The following is a 16737-nucleotide window of genomic DNA, read 5'->3' on the forward strand; positions in this document are numbered from 1 at the left end:
GATTTCTTGTTTTAGCATCTGTGCAAACCAAGAGGAAAGAATTATTTTTAAAAGTTTAGGTGGTTTAAAGGTCCCTTAAGATTTATGGTTTTATGGAGAAAAATGGAGCATACTTACTTCTGCTTATATGACTGACAGTCATTTAGCATTTGAATTTTAGTTTTTTCATGCATGTGACTACAGTCAACTCAGGATGCTTAGAAAGGACTGACATTAGAAATTAAGCCAATTCATAAATAATGAGAACAGGGTTTTAGAGAAAAGAAAGGAAAGGTTTATCCGTCTTTCCAGGCAAAGTGATGCCTATGTAAGCTGCTATCTCAAAAAGTAGTCCTACTTGCAAGGGGAAGATGGTATTTTAAAGGAGAGCCCGGTAGCACAGGCTTCTGGATGTACATGCTGACACATAACTGCAGGCAAGATGGTGGCCTTACTTATTCTCTGATGTGCTTGAGTTAGTCTCTGGATGTTCATTCATTCCTGTGGTCAGTGAGATAAGGAGAGGAGAAAGATGATCTTGTCTGGAATCAAAAAAGCATTCTTGAGTTTCCTTGCAAGGAAGTTGAGGGGAAGGAACAAAGATAAAGAAAAAAGTATCGATTTAAGACTTAAAAAAACTTACACAACTGAAAACTGTCTGCTCAGCAAAGTGAGTTGGTTATTGGGCTAGGCCTAAAGTTGTGAGCATATTCAGGAATCTGTTCCCAATATACATCATGCATACAGCTGGCCCGAGTTAATTAACTTCTCATCAGTAATTTCAAAGAGAGGTCAAGAGGTCAAGGCAGATATGCTAGGTGTGTTGTCAGGGTGGGTATTACTGTATTGAACTATACAAATGATATATTCCTTATATAGTTTAAATATTATGTATTACAATGTGGGAGCTATTTCTTATTATAAAAAACACTAATAGGGGCTGGGAAGGTGGCTCAGTGGTAGAGCGCTTGCCTTGCATGCTTGAGGCCCTGGGTTCGATTCCTCAGCACAACATAAGCAAAAAAAAGAAAAAAGCCGGAAGTGGCGCTGTGGCTCAAGTGGTAGAGCACTAGCCTTGAGCTGAAGAGCTGAGGGACAGTGCTCAGGCCCAGAGTTCAGGCCCCACGATCGGACCAAAAAAAAAAAACAAAACAAAACACTAATAGCATTCAACATGTGGGTCTTATACTCAGAGACATAAACTAGTTAGCCTAAGCAAGTCTACTTACATGGAGGTACCAGGCAGTCACGTAAATCCACTAAGAAGACAAGAGAAGGCTAGAAGATAGTGTGTTAGTAAACACAAATCTATCATAAATTGCTAAACATAAAAACCAGGTGGCTTCAACAACAGGAATTGTTTTCTGGAATTCTGGAGCACAGATATCTGAAATTAAAGTGTTGATGGGGCCCTATTCTCCCTGAGTATGGACATTCTTGATGTTCTTTGGCTTATGGTAACATAAATCTAGTATGTGCCTTGGTCCTAACCTGGCTTTCCTCCTTTTCATCTCTATATCTACACAAAACCTTCTCATAGGAGCCTAAGCCACTGGATTCAGAGTCCAGCATAATGATATTACATCTGCCAGGATCTTATTTCTAATAAGCTTACTTTCTGAGATAGACATACCTTTGGAAGGAATACCATTCAACCCTGCACAGTGGGCACATGTGGTCAAGCTTTCAGAATGTGGACCAGGGTCTATGAGAGTTGACCTGATATAGCAAATGATCTAACCTAGAGAAAACTGAGAGAGGGCATATGGACCAGGATACTCTTTCCCCAAAACAGCCCTAGAGAGCCACCTCAGAAGGGGAGGAAAGGGAAAAGGATACAGGGTAGAATGTGATCTACAATGTAGGTGTCCTTGATTGAATTTTTGGCAACTAATACTATTTTAGAACTGCTTGTGATGCTAAAACCGTGTCCTTCTAAAACCTGTTCCTTCTGTCTCATGCAGCTGAAGACCAGTCATGCACCTCAGAAAGGAGGCAGGCCTTGTCCAGACTCTACTTTGGAACCTCAGGCTACTTCAGCCAGCACAATTTGTTCTCTGCTCCTGAGAAAACATGGGTCTCTCAAGGAGGAGCTAGACCTGACACATTCTGCTCACCCAGAATCAAAGAGTTCTTTGTCAACTCTGGGCTTCTCCATGCCATGGTGGCAGGGCAGGGTCCACAGTTATCCACGTCAGGAAGTCTGCTAAAAGAGGCCATCAAGGCAATTCTGCCCTCCAGAGAGCTGGCTCGCCTGGCCCTTCAGTTCACCACCAACCCCAGGAGACTCCAGCAAAACCTCTTTGGAGGAACATTTTTGGTGAACATTGGTCAGTTTAACTTATCTGGGGCTCTTGGCACAAGAGGCACTTTTAATTTTAGTCAGTTTTTTCAGCAACTTGGTCTTCCTGGCTTCCAGAATGGAAGGGGAACAGTAGAGCTAGCTAAGCTACTTTCTGGGGGATTGGATTCAAATTCTGCCACAGAAACTTCCGGTGCTTCTAAAGAGGTTGTTAAGAATAAGACAGTTATAGGAACTTTTGGATTTGAAGTCAATTTACAAGAGAATCAAAATGCCTTAAAATTCCTTGCTTCTCTCCTGGAGCTTCCAGAATTCCTTCTCTTCTTGCAACAAGCTATTGCTGTGCCTGAAAGTGTAGCACGGGATCTGGGCGAGGTGATGGAAATGGTGCTCAGCTCCCAGGCCTGTGGGGAAACACCTGGAAGGCTCTTTGTCCCATCATGCACCACTGATGGCAGCTATGAAGATGTCCAGTGCTTTGCTGGAGAGTGCTGGTGTGTGGATTCTCAAGGGAAAGAACTCTCGGGCTCAAGGGTCAGAGGAGGACGTCCAAGGTGCCCCACAAAATGTGAGAAGTTGAGGGCTCGCATGCAAAGCCTCCTGAGCAGCCAGCCTGCGGGGTCCAGCCTGTTCATCCCTTCTTGTACTAATGAGGGATATTTCCTACCCGTCCAGTGCTTCAACTCAGACTGCTACTGTGTAGATGCGGAGGGTCAGGCTATTCCTGGAACTCAAAGTGTAATTGGTGAACCCAAGCAATGTAAGTCTACTGGATATTTAACCTAAGTCTCTCTTTAACTTCAGACCCAGTGCATTGTAGGGAAATTATTAGTTAATTCACAGCTAATGAGCAATGTCATTTACTAGCAAAACAGGCAACTTAAAAATTCTCCTAGAGCTGGGCACTGGTGGCTCACGCCTATAATCCTAGCTACTCAGGAGGCTGAGATCTGAGTCTCCCTGTTTAAAACCAGCCCAGGCAGGAATGTTTGTGAGACTTTTAACTCCAATTAACACTAGAAAACTGGAAGTGGCCTGTGGCTCAAGTGGTAGAGCGTTAGCCTTGTGCTGAAGAGCTCAGGGACAGTGCCCAGGCCCAGAGTTCAAGACCCATGACCGAAATTAAAAAAAAAAATTCCTGGAAAACTTGGCTGACGTTAACTATTGTAAAGAGCCAATGAGGAGATTTGTTTAGCTTTTAAGTACTACAACATGCATGTCTGTGGTGTTGATCAAGGTTCATCTGTGTAGTGCTACGTAGTGTAAGGTGCTCTCTATCTAGATGTTATTTTCTAGTTAAAGCTGCTATATAAAGGATATAGATGGATTTTTAACAGTTAGGTGGTCTTACCTTGATCTTTGTGACTTATTCAATTGGTTAAACACTTGTTCATTATTCTTCTCAGGCCCCACTCGCTGTCAGTTACAGGCCGAGCAAGCTTTCTTGGGAACAATGAGGACCTTGCTCTCTAACTCCAGTGTGACACCCACTGTCTCCAGCATCTACGTCCCACAATGCAGTTCGACAGGGCAGTGGAGACCTGTGCAATGTGATGGGCTCCCAGAGCAGGTCTTTGAGTGGTATGAAAGGTGGGAGACTCAGAACAAAGATGCTCAGAAGCTTGCCCCTGCTGAACTGCTGCTGAAGATCATGAACTATAAGGAAGAAACTTCTAGAAACTTCCATCTCTTTGTTCAAAGACTCTATGAGGCTGGCCAACAAGGTGTCTTCCCAGGGCTGGCTCAGTACCCTTCCTTCCAAGATGTCCCACTGACAGTATTTGAGGGGACCCCAACTCAGCCTGGAGGGAATATCCTCCTGGAGCCTTACCTCTTTTGGCAGATCCTAAATGACCAGCTTGGCAGGTACCCAGGGCCTCTCTCAGACTTTAGCACACCTCTGGCCCACTTTGACCTCAGGAGCTGCTGGTGTGTAGATGAGACTGGTGAGGAACTGGAAGGAACTCGGGCCGAGCCAAGCAAAGTCCCAACCTGTGAGTTAACTCATGTGAACAACCAAATTTATGTTTTCATTTGTAGTGGGAGAGTGTTTGTTGAGTGTCAATGCTGAAGTGGCATTTGAGAGTGGCTATCTACATCCCTTCAACTTGTGGCTTGTAGAGAGGAATTGGCATCGTTATATCACAGTCAGGTGCTGACAAGGGTAATCTAGTCTGTTTTTAAATCATCTAGTAAGTGATCATTTTAGTCAGCAGGGTAGACTTTCACTGGATGTCTTCCATGTACAGAACATTATCTTAGACCTAATGAAGGTGATGGAGATGATCACTACATGGCCTTCAGGCTTTAGTGATCTTTCCTCAGTCAAGTGCACCATCTGATCTGTCAGCAAATATTATGGTGGTTCTACTACTTGTCCAGACAGAATACTCATAGGTGGTCAAGACCTCAGGAAAGTGCAAATAACAGTCTTTCATTGACAAGGACAGACTTAACTAAGGATTAATTGGACAGCCACCAATGGAAACTAGTTTGGTTTTGTTGCAGAAACCCTTACAGAGAAGTTGTGGTAAGTGAGGTGTAAATATAATGAAGCTGACTCTGTCTTAAATTACAAAGCCTTATTTCCATTCCAGCAGGTTGAAAGAACAACCAGACAGACTGAACACTACAACTGTCAAATATGGATCTCTCTAAGCAGCAGTTACCGATATTACTGATGTTCACTTGGAATGAGCTCTCTGTTTGTTCTCCATGTTAAACATTGTCACAACATTTTGGGATCATGTTAAAGTTCATCTGACTATTTGATACTAGCCAAAATTTAAGCTGTAGGGGGCAGAATCCAGCTAGGCCAAGGGAACATGCAACAAGAATAATAATACATTCACCACTGTAAATATCAAGAAGACAGCACTACTCAGATTTCCACATAGATCTAACAATAGGAACTTTTGAATCAACACATCTATGTTGGCATGACTGTTATATATGGAGTTGTTGTAGAGTCATTCTCAATACTAAAGACCAAACTGAGAATTCCTATACTTTTAGGTGCTCTGAGACTGAATTTGGTTCTCTGGATATGCAACTACTGTAGGAACCTTGTGACTAGTCTCATCCATTCTGGGATGAGCAGTAGAACTAGGCTTAGAGTATAGTGGCATTTTCATAGAGTTGGGAGATTATGTGGAGCAGATGGCTATATGCATAAGACAATCCATTAGGTAATTATTACAATAGCCACCTCTAGTTCATATTTTAAGTTTTCTTTTTGAATTTTGCTATAGCATTGTGTTAAGTGTTGCACCAGCTGAGAACACACTTCACCTAGTAGATAATTACAGTGGTACATGCATTTACTTTATAAACAAAGAAATGCCTGTATTTTGGGGATATAGTTTCAGGCTCTTGTTGATAAAAGTTTGTGACCCCAAGTTTGCAGTTCTGAGCTTCAGTATTTACAATGTGGTTATGTAGCATCAGGTGTAGCTACAGGTGGCTTGAGAGAGATTCAGGAACTTGGGCTTCACCTGCTAAATTGAAACCTATATTTCTATGGTATTTCCAGGCAAATCAAATGCACCCAATAGCCTAAGCAATACCAACCCAGAAAAAAGAGCTTGAGTTGTCCTGAATCTTGGTTCTGCCTCCCGCTGCTTTGTGCTGGAAGAGAGAACCCCCTGAGTTTCACCTTTTCTACAAAGTCTGCCTTTCAACAAATCGCTACTTCAGGGCTATTATGAACATTATAAAGGAAATAAAAGTAAAGGGCCGCTGTGGATCGTAGAAAATGCTTAGTAAATGTTAGCCAGGTTAATACATCTGACAGTAGTGAGTAGACCAGTAATTTCCTACATGTATTCAAGGTTGGCTTAGGCCTCTAGAAGTATCAGACAAATTGCTGCCTCTGATCTGAATGAAATTTTGATTTCAATGTTCAGTATGCATTTATGTGCCATCCACTGTATACATTATGCTGTGTGACATAGAGACAGTGCTGAACAGAGTTGTATCTGCCCTGAAGACCTCAGAGAGCAGTAGACCAATCAAGTCAATCATAAGCTATGAGGGTTGAATAGAAGAGTGCATAAAGAAAATGCATGGAGGATGCCCAGAGAAGCAGGCAGGTGAGGTGGAGATTTACTTGGCACCAATTTCTTTCTTTTTAATTTTAATTTTTATTTTTTTGTGAACATACTGTACAGAGGGGTTACAATTACATGGGCAAGATAATGAGTACATTTCTTATCAAGCATTGCAGCCTCCTCCTTTGTTTACCCTTCACATCCCTTCCCAGAATCCCCCCCGCCCCCCCACCCAATCCCCCCCATCCCCCCCCCACACACACCAAAATTGTAAAGTTCATTTTTGACATGACAACTTGTACTTCTCATAGTTGCATCGGGTCCACTTGTATCCTTAAACGACTTGTTTTTCCCCAACTCCTCCACAAATTATACCGACATCAAATATAGTGAAAGCAGGGGTTATACTGTGGGGGAGGGACATACAAAGCTACAAATAAATAATCTTATAAATGAGTTAGAAACAAATGCATGAAAGAAAAAAACATTTAAATACATATCTAAGGGTTCATTTTCCTAACATCACATTATCTGACCTTTCCTGCTTGACTCATACATATACTAGATATTGCAAATAAGGGAAACCATGGGACCTATGTTTCTTTGGGCTTGGCTTACTTCACTTAATATAATTTTTTCCAAGCCTTTCCATTTCCTAGCAAATGGGGAAATGTCATTCTTTCTGATGGAGGCATAGAATTCCATTGTGTATATATACCACATTTTCTTGATCCATTCATCTACTGAGGGGCATCTGGGTTGGTTCCATATCTTAGCTATGGTAAATAATGCTGCAATAAACATAGTTGTGCTGGTAGCTTTAGTGTGGTTTTGTTTGTAAACATTTGGGTAAATGCTTGGCACCAATTTCTGGGATGAATCCTGAGATGTGTTTTGGAATATGCCACTCAGGGAAACTGTAGAAGGGATGGGCTTAAAAGGACATGACAGAAGAGGAGGGAAAGAAAGTAGGGTCAGATTTAAAAGCTTTTCCATGCCTGGTTAAATAATTTTCACTTTATCTTGAAAGCAATGGAGTATAAGCAGAAGATTTTGAATGTGTGATTATTGGCGTCATGGATTCCAAATCTTTGAGATTGATAGAACAGATTTTTGATTAAGGATATGCATTTGATCAAGAAAACAACAATGTCCTCAAATTCCAGAAGTCACAGATTTCTGCTGATCTCATGCTCTCAAGAGAATCCAGGGATGCATCTATTCTTAATTTCACAAACTGATTGGTTGACATAAATATCTCCTGGGCAGCCATTCAATAGTAATACCTTCTAGAATAATTTTTAAAAATCCCATAGAAAATGGAGATTCTTCATCGTTCCCAGTGCACAGATCAGGAGAGTGACAGAGGAGTCAAATGTATTATCTACCACCATGGTTAATAAGTGACAAAACAACAGAACTCAGGGATCTTAAGAGATGTGCTTTCTTGTCCACAAGAATACATTTACTGTGTACAAAACCTAACTGTCAATCTTCTCACTCATCTCTCTATCCACTCATCCATTCACTCACCAATCTATCCATCCCCTTATTCATTCATCTTCTCACCTACCCATCCCCTTATGAGTCTACCCATCTATCCAACCATTCATCCATTCTCCTACCACTTGTCCATCTTTCCATTACAAACAGCTGGTCCAGATCATCGATTCTAGAGTGAGACTATCTAGAAGAGAATTCTGAATCAATTACTTACTAGCTGGAACTTTGTTTAAATCATCTCACTTCTTTAGGCCTCAGTTTCTCATCTGTGACTTTGGGGCTAAGAGTATCTCCTCAATCTGACACATACACTAAGTTAGATTATGTGAATGTACTTTAAACAATGTCTGGCATGGAGCAAACTTCAGCTGTTGCTAATCTTCTTGTGTAGTAGGTTGGCTCTTAAATGCTAAGTAAATGAGATTACAAAGTACCCTGCTTGGTGAATGAATCTCCTTGTCATGTTTTTATTCCCCCAGGTCCTGGCTCCTGTGAGGAAGTGAGGCTAAGTGTCCTGCAGTTTATTAAGGAATCAGAAGACATCATCTCAGCTTCCAACACTTCATTCCCTCTGGCAGAGAGTTTCCTAGTGGCCAAGGGAATCCGACTGACTAATGAGGAGCTCGGTCTTCCTCCATTCCTCCTATCCCGGGAAGCTTTCTCTGAGAAGTTTCTTCGAGGGGGTGATTATGCCATTCGTTTGGCGGCTCAATCTAGTGAGTGCTGTGTAATGAGGTTCTTTACTCCATTTCTGGGGAAGCAAGGGTGTGAATTTGTTTCTCCTCAGTCACCTCCAAGACTGCTATTTATTTTCCCTGAGGTGTTGGGTCACCAAGAAAGAAAAGACAAGCGATTTTGTGTTCTCAGTCAAGGCTAGGATGCTGCTCACTTCTCCAAAAGGCCCCCAGACTCTCCATCAGAGGCACTGGGGAGCAGAATGCACATTTTGTATTGCAGATGACCTTGGAGCCTTTCTGAAACCACATAGTCTTGTTAAAATGTGAGAGACCTCAGATACTCAGACTCCCCCACCCTGCACTGTTTCAAAACTTTCCTGCATCCCTGGAGATGCAAGGACTCTATGGAAGAGGTCGAGCAAGGACCCTGGTTGCACACAGGAGCCCCTCTACTCTTAACAGTAACTCCCAAAGATACATGCATGTGATGGAGGAAAAAGTCCAGAGAGACCCACAGTCCTCTGGCTCTAGTAACAGCCACACAGTACTTGAATTGGCCTTTGGCAAGGCATTTCCCATGCTGAAAAGATGATCAGATCTTTGCATTGATCCTCTAACACTTTCAGGGTAAAACAAGCTCTAATCACCATCTGTGATTCTTTCCAAATGGGAAACAGTCTCAGGTTGAACTACTTGCTCAGATTTGCCCATCTACTAACTAGACAGACCTGAGTAGGAAGCTGGTGGTGTGAGCCTCTGCCCAAGTCCTTAGGGCCTCTGTGCCCTGCCCAGCAGATCAAGGGCAGCTGAGGTCAGGGCCAAGACCTTCTTAGGATCATGTCCTTTCTCCTCTACCCACAGCCTGGTCTGGCAGGAGGGTCAGAAGTTCTCTTGTTTCTAAGACTGATCCTACACTAATTTGACAGGAAACCACCTGTCTCCAAGCCTTCCCTAAGTACCTTACCCTCTCCCAATTGTTTTCTCTGAGTCCCTACCTGGAATGTTACTAGGCTTGGGTAGCAAGACAGCAGAGCTATCCATCCCCTGACAATGCATGCACCAAACCAAAGCAAACCCATCCCAGGGGGCTGAAAGCTTCTTGCTTCCCTAACACTTCCCTAACAAGCTATTGGCTTGAGGAAGATGCCTTCGTTCTTCTAACCCCATGTGAGAATCTCTCAAAGCCTATAGTTTCTTTTTATAAGAAAACATGCCCAGTGTCCAATGAGCCTCTCACATTTCAGCTTGAAATGTTTATAGATGAATAAGTAGGGTGCCTTGGGTTGGCACAGGGGTGTCCTTGGCTTATCTCAGTGATGATGCCCACGGGGTAGACATCACATACTGCTCTTCTCTTTCTGTGACTCTAGGCTTGAACTTTTACGGAAGCCTACGTTCTTTGCTGAACAATTCAGTTGCAGCAGCCATCCCTCTGCGGCCAGGCCCCTATGTGCCCCAGTGTGATGCATTCGGGAGCTGGGAGCCAGTGCAGTGCCATGCTGGGACTGGTAAGGGGGAACCTCCAGAGGCCAACAGACATCCACTTCTGTTTCTGAAAGAAAACAGCCCCACAGTGGGAGGCAAGTGGGAGGCTTGAATCCCCAGTTCTTCTTTGGCAGCTGGAATACACAAGCCTCTTTGCTTCTTTGGTTTTCACTTCTCTCCTGTGTAAGGGAATAGGGACCTACAACCAGCCCAAAGATCAAAGGGGTAGTTGCTGGAGGAATCAGGGCGCTAACATTTGTGACTGGATATTGTTGGGCAGTAGAGCTTGTGTTTTTGTTAAGCAGTGAGATGCAGACTGGCTACTTCACAGGCACGTTAAGCAAATGCATCTTTAGGTTGATTTTGCTGACATGTGTGGCTCTTTTCTAGGGCACTGCTGGTGTGTGGATGGGAAGGGAGAGTTCATCCCTGCCTCACTGATTGCCCGCTCTCCACAGATGCCCTGGTGTAAGTGACACGGAACTGGCCTGTCTGACCCTGGTGATGGGCTCTAGGCTCCTGGCAACCGCTGTTGTCACCTAACTACAGGGACTTTCTGGCACAGCCTTTCAGATCCATCCCTAAATATAGCTGGACCCATTTTCCAAGTCTCTAGGCAAGGGTTCCCTTGATTCTTCCTTACTGGTGTCCCCAGTTGTGAAGGTGAGGAAGGAATTGCTGAGTTGGGATGTTATTGGGATGTTACTGTTCCCTGGGAAGGTACAGCCACTCCTGTGGGCTGTATCTTCAGCCCAGCTTCTCTCCGAAGTCAACCCTGTGAAGTCCATCGCCCATTTGACATCTCAAAGCTGGCACATCTCCTGTGTCCTCATCCTGTGACTCTAGCTTGTGTCTCCTCTGAAGATCTGTGTCTGTGGAGGGGACTTCTATTCCTCAGATGCATGGCTCTGGGGTCTTGGACCAACCAGGGCTCCCCAGTTACCCTCAGCCCATCAGTTAAAGACGCCTTTCTCTCCTCTAGGCCCCAGTATCTGTGAACAATCTCGAACCAATGCACTGCTTTCTGGTTGGAAACAGGTAGGAATCCAAGGAAACCCATCTCTAGAAGACCTGTTCACCCCGACCTGCCTAGAGGTGAGGCACTGAGGGCCCAGGAGGGGCACAGGTGGGAGAGGAGAGCTGGCTTCATTTGATTGCAAATTGCTTTTCTAGTCTTCAGTTCACTGGGCTGAGTGAATTCAGAGGGAGGCTGGGGCGTATGTGTTTGTCCTGGGCTAATTGAGTGCTGTTGTGTGCCCTTGGTTAAGCTATTTACTTCCTCGGTGCCCCACATTTTGGTTTTTGTTTTTAGTCATAGAAGCAGGAAACATTGTTGTCCTATCTAGTGCTGGAATTGTTTTGAGTCTAAGAACAATTGTTTCATAAAAATCCTAGTAGCACCCTGAGTGGGTGCTACCACACATTTCCAAAAGTCACGTTGATTGGGCCACTGTACTTGCATCTCAGGACATCCCTTCATGGTCCCCTTAGGTGATTGCAAGAGCACAATTCAGTAAAGCACTGGCAAAGTCTCCCAGAGAAAGACTTCATTGTGCCTGACTCTGAGCTGCTTTCTTGGCACACGATGGAAATCTGAGCTGTACCTCTGTGTCCTTCCCCAGAAGAGAGGTGTCAGCTCAGCTCCCAGGGACTTGGTGAAGTCAGAAGAACTCAGCAATAAAGGACACAGAGCCATGAAGGGCTGAACATGTCTCATTATTATCATAGGGTACAGTAGCCATGGAGTCCTGTTAGGAATGAATTCTATAGAGAAATTCTCCGAACGGATTTAGTCTTTTATCTTGGCTAACAACCATGTCCCACTGACCCACAAGTGAGCTCCATATCTGAGCACAGATACTCACTCAGGAGATGACTCTGCTGAGTGCCTAGGGGCGCTCTGACTTCATGGTTCTCACGTCTAGCACCTGTATAGGATCCAGATGCCAGTCAGCAGCACCCAAGAATATTCCTGCCCAAATGGAGCATTGTATCTCTGGCCCACTCCACCAGAAAAATTCAAGTTGCTGGACTCAACTTCGTTCTCAGACTTAGAACTCTGTTAAATTTCAGGACTGTCTCATAAAGTTTTCTTAGATTTTTGCTTAGGTTTGAATTTCATCAGCACAGTTTATAAGCTGGATGCACAGAGGCGTATCACCGGATCTGTCTATACTACTCTTGGTAGAATGGGGACAATAGGGTTCTTCCCTCCCGGACGCTGTGTGGATGGTATGATGCATGGGAAGTGGGGGCGAATGACACAGTGCAAGCTTCCTGTTTGCCTTCTGGTCAGTGTTACTATTCCTAATGTTGCCATTGTAACTACCCTGCAAATCAGGCACAGAAGCAAACAGTAACAACACAATACTAACGGCAGCACCCAGTGACAGCCAGCATAGGGTAGCAGCTGCTCTTCTCCAGCAAACCTGCTTTGCTGGTACCACTTCCCACTGCAGCCATAGAAGAGAAGGCTTGTCTGCTATTGGTGTTCTCAGCAGAAAAGTGCTCAAAGATCTATGCAGTCACTACCTCCTGGTTTTGTAGGTGAGGAACCTGAGGCCTACCTAAGGAGTTGAAGTGGTAGGTCATGGATCCCCAGATGGCCCAAGAGGAAGAGTTGCTGACACTTGTAGCATCTGGTTATGTGAATTCCAGCTAGAGTCAGGGTTTCATAGCTGCTTGGTGTCTGTATTATTGTTACAGATGCCTAGGGCTTTTCATTTCTAGAACTGAGGTTGGTCTGGAATGTGACTGGGAATGTGAAGACCCTGACTTAGCCTGTCACTCAGCAGCTCTGATATGTTGCTCTATTATACCACTCGTCTGATGGAACCTCAGTTTCCCCCACTCTCACAGCATAGCTATTGTCCTGGCCTCACATAATTGTTGGAATCATTGGTTCAGGTTGTGTGTTTGTGTGGGATGGGTACAGGGTAGTATATCTCACACAAAGATGCCTCAATCCCTTTTGAGAAGCTGGAAATGATTGTTTTGGAAAGAACAAGGAATGGTCTTCCTTCCTTCCTTCCTTCCTTCCTTCCTTCCTTCCTTCCTTCCTTCCTTCCTTCCTTCCTTTCTTCTTTCCTTCCTTTCATCCTCCTCTTCCTCTTTTCCTCCTTCTTCTCTTTCCCATCCCTCCTTCTTACTCACCTTGCTTGATTGGCTGGCATTCCACCTCTCAAGCCACACCTACAGCCATTCTATTTACTGATTATTTTGAAAATTGAATCTTGTAGACTTTTCTGCCTGGACTGGCCTTAAACTTCAGTCCTCCAGATCTCAGCCACTTGAGTAGCTAAGGTTATAGGAGTTAGCCATTGGTACTCAGCAGCCAATAGAGATTATGTGATGTACCTCTATCGACCTTGCTTGTGAACTGTGCTGCTGAGAAACACCCAAGCAAAGGTATGAGAAAAATTTATAAGTTAGTCATAAAATTGTAACGTAGATCTATGTGAGAACTAAGTTGAGTCTAGCTATGGACTTGACTTTTTCTGATGGAAAGGGCTAGAGACTTAGTACTCCATTGGGCAGGGGCAGTCTTGGTTGCTGTTGACAGGCACATGGGCCCTATACAGGGGTTGCCCATAAGAGCCCCATAAAGAGAGATCCACAAGACCATTCCCAACAAGAGACACCCTCCCCCCACCTGGCCAAAGCATCACCTGTGGTATGGTAATCTGGGCTTCCTCTCAGACAGGAGAGTATGCCAGGATGCAGGCATCAGGGTCAGGAACCTGGTGTGTAGACCCAACCTCAGGAGAAGCGATGCCACCCAGCACAAGCAGAGGTGCCCAATGTGAGTAGCTCTCTTTGCCCTTGCCACTACTGCAGATGTCCCAGTGAGCCCTGTGTGTGGAGTCCCTTCCCATTCCAGCCTGATCACTTCCTCAGCTGCAAACACAGCCCCTGGGCCCACTCTGCCCTGGGCTTTTATGTAGAAACAGGGCACATCCCTGCAGTGGCTGGTGTCACCCTCTGTCAGAGACCTCTGAGCTCAGGGCTAAGCCGAGCTTCTCTGCATGGCCAGGAGCCCTGAGCTCCTGGCTCCTCTCTGTCCCATGTATCTCTTCTTGTCCTCTCCCTCCACTTCAGGATCTCATAACCAATGGTGGTCACACTTTGGAAGAAGGTGAACCTTCTGTCTCCTGCCCCTTCATTCATCTGTGGATCTGTCTCTGCTCTGCTGCCTGCCCCTTTCCATCCCTCATCACTCCCACCCAGTGGAGTCTCCTGTAGACCGCCAGTTATTCCCAGGAAGCCCCTAAATTGCACAATTTGCATCCTTCTCTCCCTCCTCAATCACTCAGACCACCTCTAAGGTTCTGAGCCCCTGGGAGGGTGGGGCAGGTGGTGAAGGGAAGACTACGCACACCCTTGGGGGCCCTGCTGGTGGCTGGCCTGGGGTGACAACAGGGGAAAGGAGGGATGTGGCATCTGTGCCTGTGGAGGGAACAGGGCTGTGCACAGCCAGGTTCACCTGACTTGTCTTTGTTTTCAGGCCCAGGCCTCTGTGACATTCTCAGGAGTAGAGCCTTGTCCAGGAGAATTGGCCCTGGCTTCATCCCAGCCTGTGAGGATAAGGATGGAGGCTTTACACCCGTGCAATGCGACCAGTCCCAGAGCAGCTGCTGGTGTGTCCTGGGCAGTGGAGAGGAAGTGCCTGGAACTCGTGTGGTGGGCAGCCAGCCCTCCTGTGAGAGTAAGTTTACCCCACGAAGGACTATCATATCCAGGACTGTGGGAATGGAGGGCACAGGAGGTGCAGGAGAGATGTAGTGACATTTGATTCCCTTGGTGTCAAATTTTTGTCTGCTTTCTGAAAATGCTCAGCCTGGGCTGAATCAGAAAGGGCTTGGCTAGGAATCTCCAGTGCTAGTCCTTCAGGCTGCTCCAGAACAGCTTACGATGGGTCTATGCGTGGTCTCTCTCTATGTCCCTCATCTCAGGATGTCGGGATGGTAATTCCAACCACAAGGTGCTTCTTGCATTTGGGGGTATGTTGACTTCTTTTCTCTTTATTTCTAGTTCAGAAAATTAATTAAATATCAAATAGAAATATATAAGTATTATTAAGATAGTGAAATACATTACTGCCTATTAAAATCTACTGGTTATGAATTGTTTGCTTTTTACTTCTCCTATATACTCAACTGTCAGGACGTGGCAATAATTTTAGAATTTATTTGAGCAGTAGAGTGGAATAGTTCTAGGATCTTGCTCACTGTGAAGGTGGTGTTGACTGACTCCCAGTAAAGTGTGACAGAGAAAACTCAGAGATGGGGGCAACCACCACCACTTGATAGGGACCTGAGGCTTATCCCCTAAGCCCTCTGAACCTTATTTTCCCAAGAGTAGCTATTTCTTAGAGTAGCTATTTCTTGGTAGGACTGGTGAAGACCATCTCTATGAACTCTTCATTAGTGAAGGAAATACTAGTGCCCTTAATAAATGTGTATTATTAGTTCTGCTAGTGTCACTGAGGGTCTGGACATGCCCAGTTGCCTCTCTCTACCTTCAAGGTCAAGGTCATGGAAAGTGCTGCCTCCTCTAGGCATTGCAGACATGACTGAGTGGTAGGCCACTGGCTCAGAACACAGCTGTGGAGCTTCACTTGGCTCGCTTTCCTGCTGTAGGCCAGAGAAGTCCTTTCCATTCAATCTGATATTTATCTGTTGGCTGGGGCTAAGGGTAGTCCCTGCTTCAGTCTCTTATGTGTGAGAAGCTTGGGAGGTCTGGCAAACATACCTACAATGTGTACAGTTCTGTAAGAAGGGAAGGTGGCAGTAAGAAGGGAAGGTGGCAGGCAGAAGTGGTTTTCTGGTCTGTTACAGCATGAGTTCCTGGGGATAGCACATAGCACCTTTGAGCTACCTCTCTCTGTCCCTCTCTTTCTCTCTTCATTTTGTCTCCATCTCACTGTCTCACACACACACACACACACACACACACACACACACACACACACAGCTGCAGCACTTAGTGAGAACCAATTCAACAAGCAAGTCACTGGGAGATCTTTTTTTATTTTTATTTTATTGTGAAAATACCATACAGAGGGGTTACAATTGCATGGGCAAGGTATTGAGTACATTTCTTATCAAGCATTGTTACCTCCTCCTTTGTTTCCCCTTACCATCCCTTCCAATCTCCCCCCCTCCCATCCACCCTCCCCCTCCCCCCCCCCCGCCCCCGTGCCAAAGTTGTAAAGTTCGTTTTCAACATAACGTCTTGTACATCTCATTGTTGCAATGGGTCCACCTGTATCTCCATTTAAATGTGGTATATATACACAGTGGAATTCTATGCCTCCATCAGAAAAAATGACATTGCCCCATTTGTTAGGAAATGGAAAGACTTGGAAAAAAATATAGTAAGTGAAGTAAGCTAGGCCCAAAGAAACATAGGTCCCATGGTTTCCCTTATTTGCAATAGCTAGTATATGTCTGAGTCAAGCAGAAATGGTCACTGGGAAATCTTAGCCCAAGGTCATACGCTTGGGCTAAGGATTGATTACACCTCATCTTTCATCACCAATGCCATTGAAGATTTATATCAGACACAGTCTGGCTGCAGTGCTGAGTGGTGGTGTTTCTCTAAATCTCAAAGTGTGTCTGCTTTTTAACCTATGCATCCTCCCTTACTTAACACGTGTCCATGAGATGGTGGTCAAGCACTGTGCTGAGGCCTGGGAGAAGGGAAGGGAAGTCCCTTGCTCTTCCAGGCACACGATCCCATG

General features: G+C 44.9%; 1 protein-coding gene across 2 annotated transcripts in view; it reads left to right on the plus strand.

The window, feature by feature from the left end:
* The window catches only part of Tg (thyroglobulin), a 186685-nt gene that overhangs the window by 13063 nt on the left and 156885 nt on the right, over nt 1-16737 (plus strand). For both annotated transcript variants that reach the window (XM_042699953.1, XM_042699951.1), the window contains exons 9-16: nt 1944-3041; nt 3688-4275; nt 8313-8549; nt 9881-10018; nt 10386-10463; nt 10978-11090; nt 13695-13797; nt 14500-14700. In XM_042699953.1, coding sequence (XP_042555887.1) covers nt 1944-3041; nt 3688-4275; nt 8313-8549; nt 9881-10018; nt 10386-10463; nt 10978-11090; nt 13695-13797; nt 14500-14700 — 2556 coding nt within the window. The remainder of the gene's footprint in view (nt 1-1943; nt 3042-3687; nt 4276-8312; nt 8550-9880; nt 10019-10385; nt 10464-10977; nt 11091-13694; nt 13798-14499; nt 14701-16737) is intronic.

Source organism: Dipodomys spectabilis, unplaced genomic scaffold (assembly GCF_019054845.1).
Source record: "Dipodomys spectabilis isolate Male_0828 unplaced genomic scaffold, ASM1905484v1 ptg000264l, whole genome shotgun sequence".
Classification (NCBI taxonomy): domain Eukaryota; kingdom Metazoa; phylum Chordata; class Mammalia; order Rodentia; family Heteromyidae; genus Dipodomys; species Dipodomys spectabilis.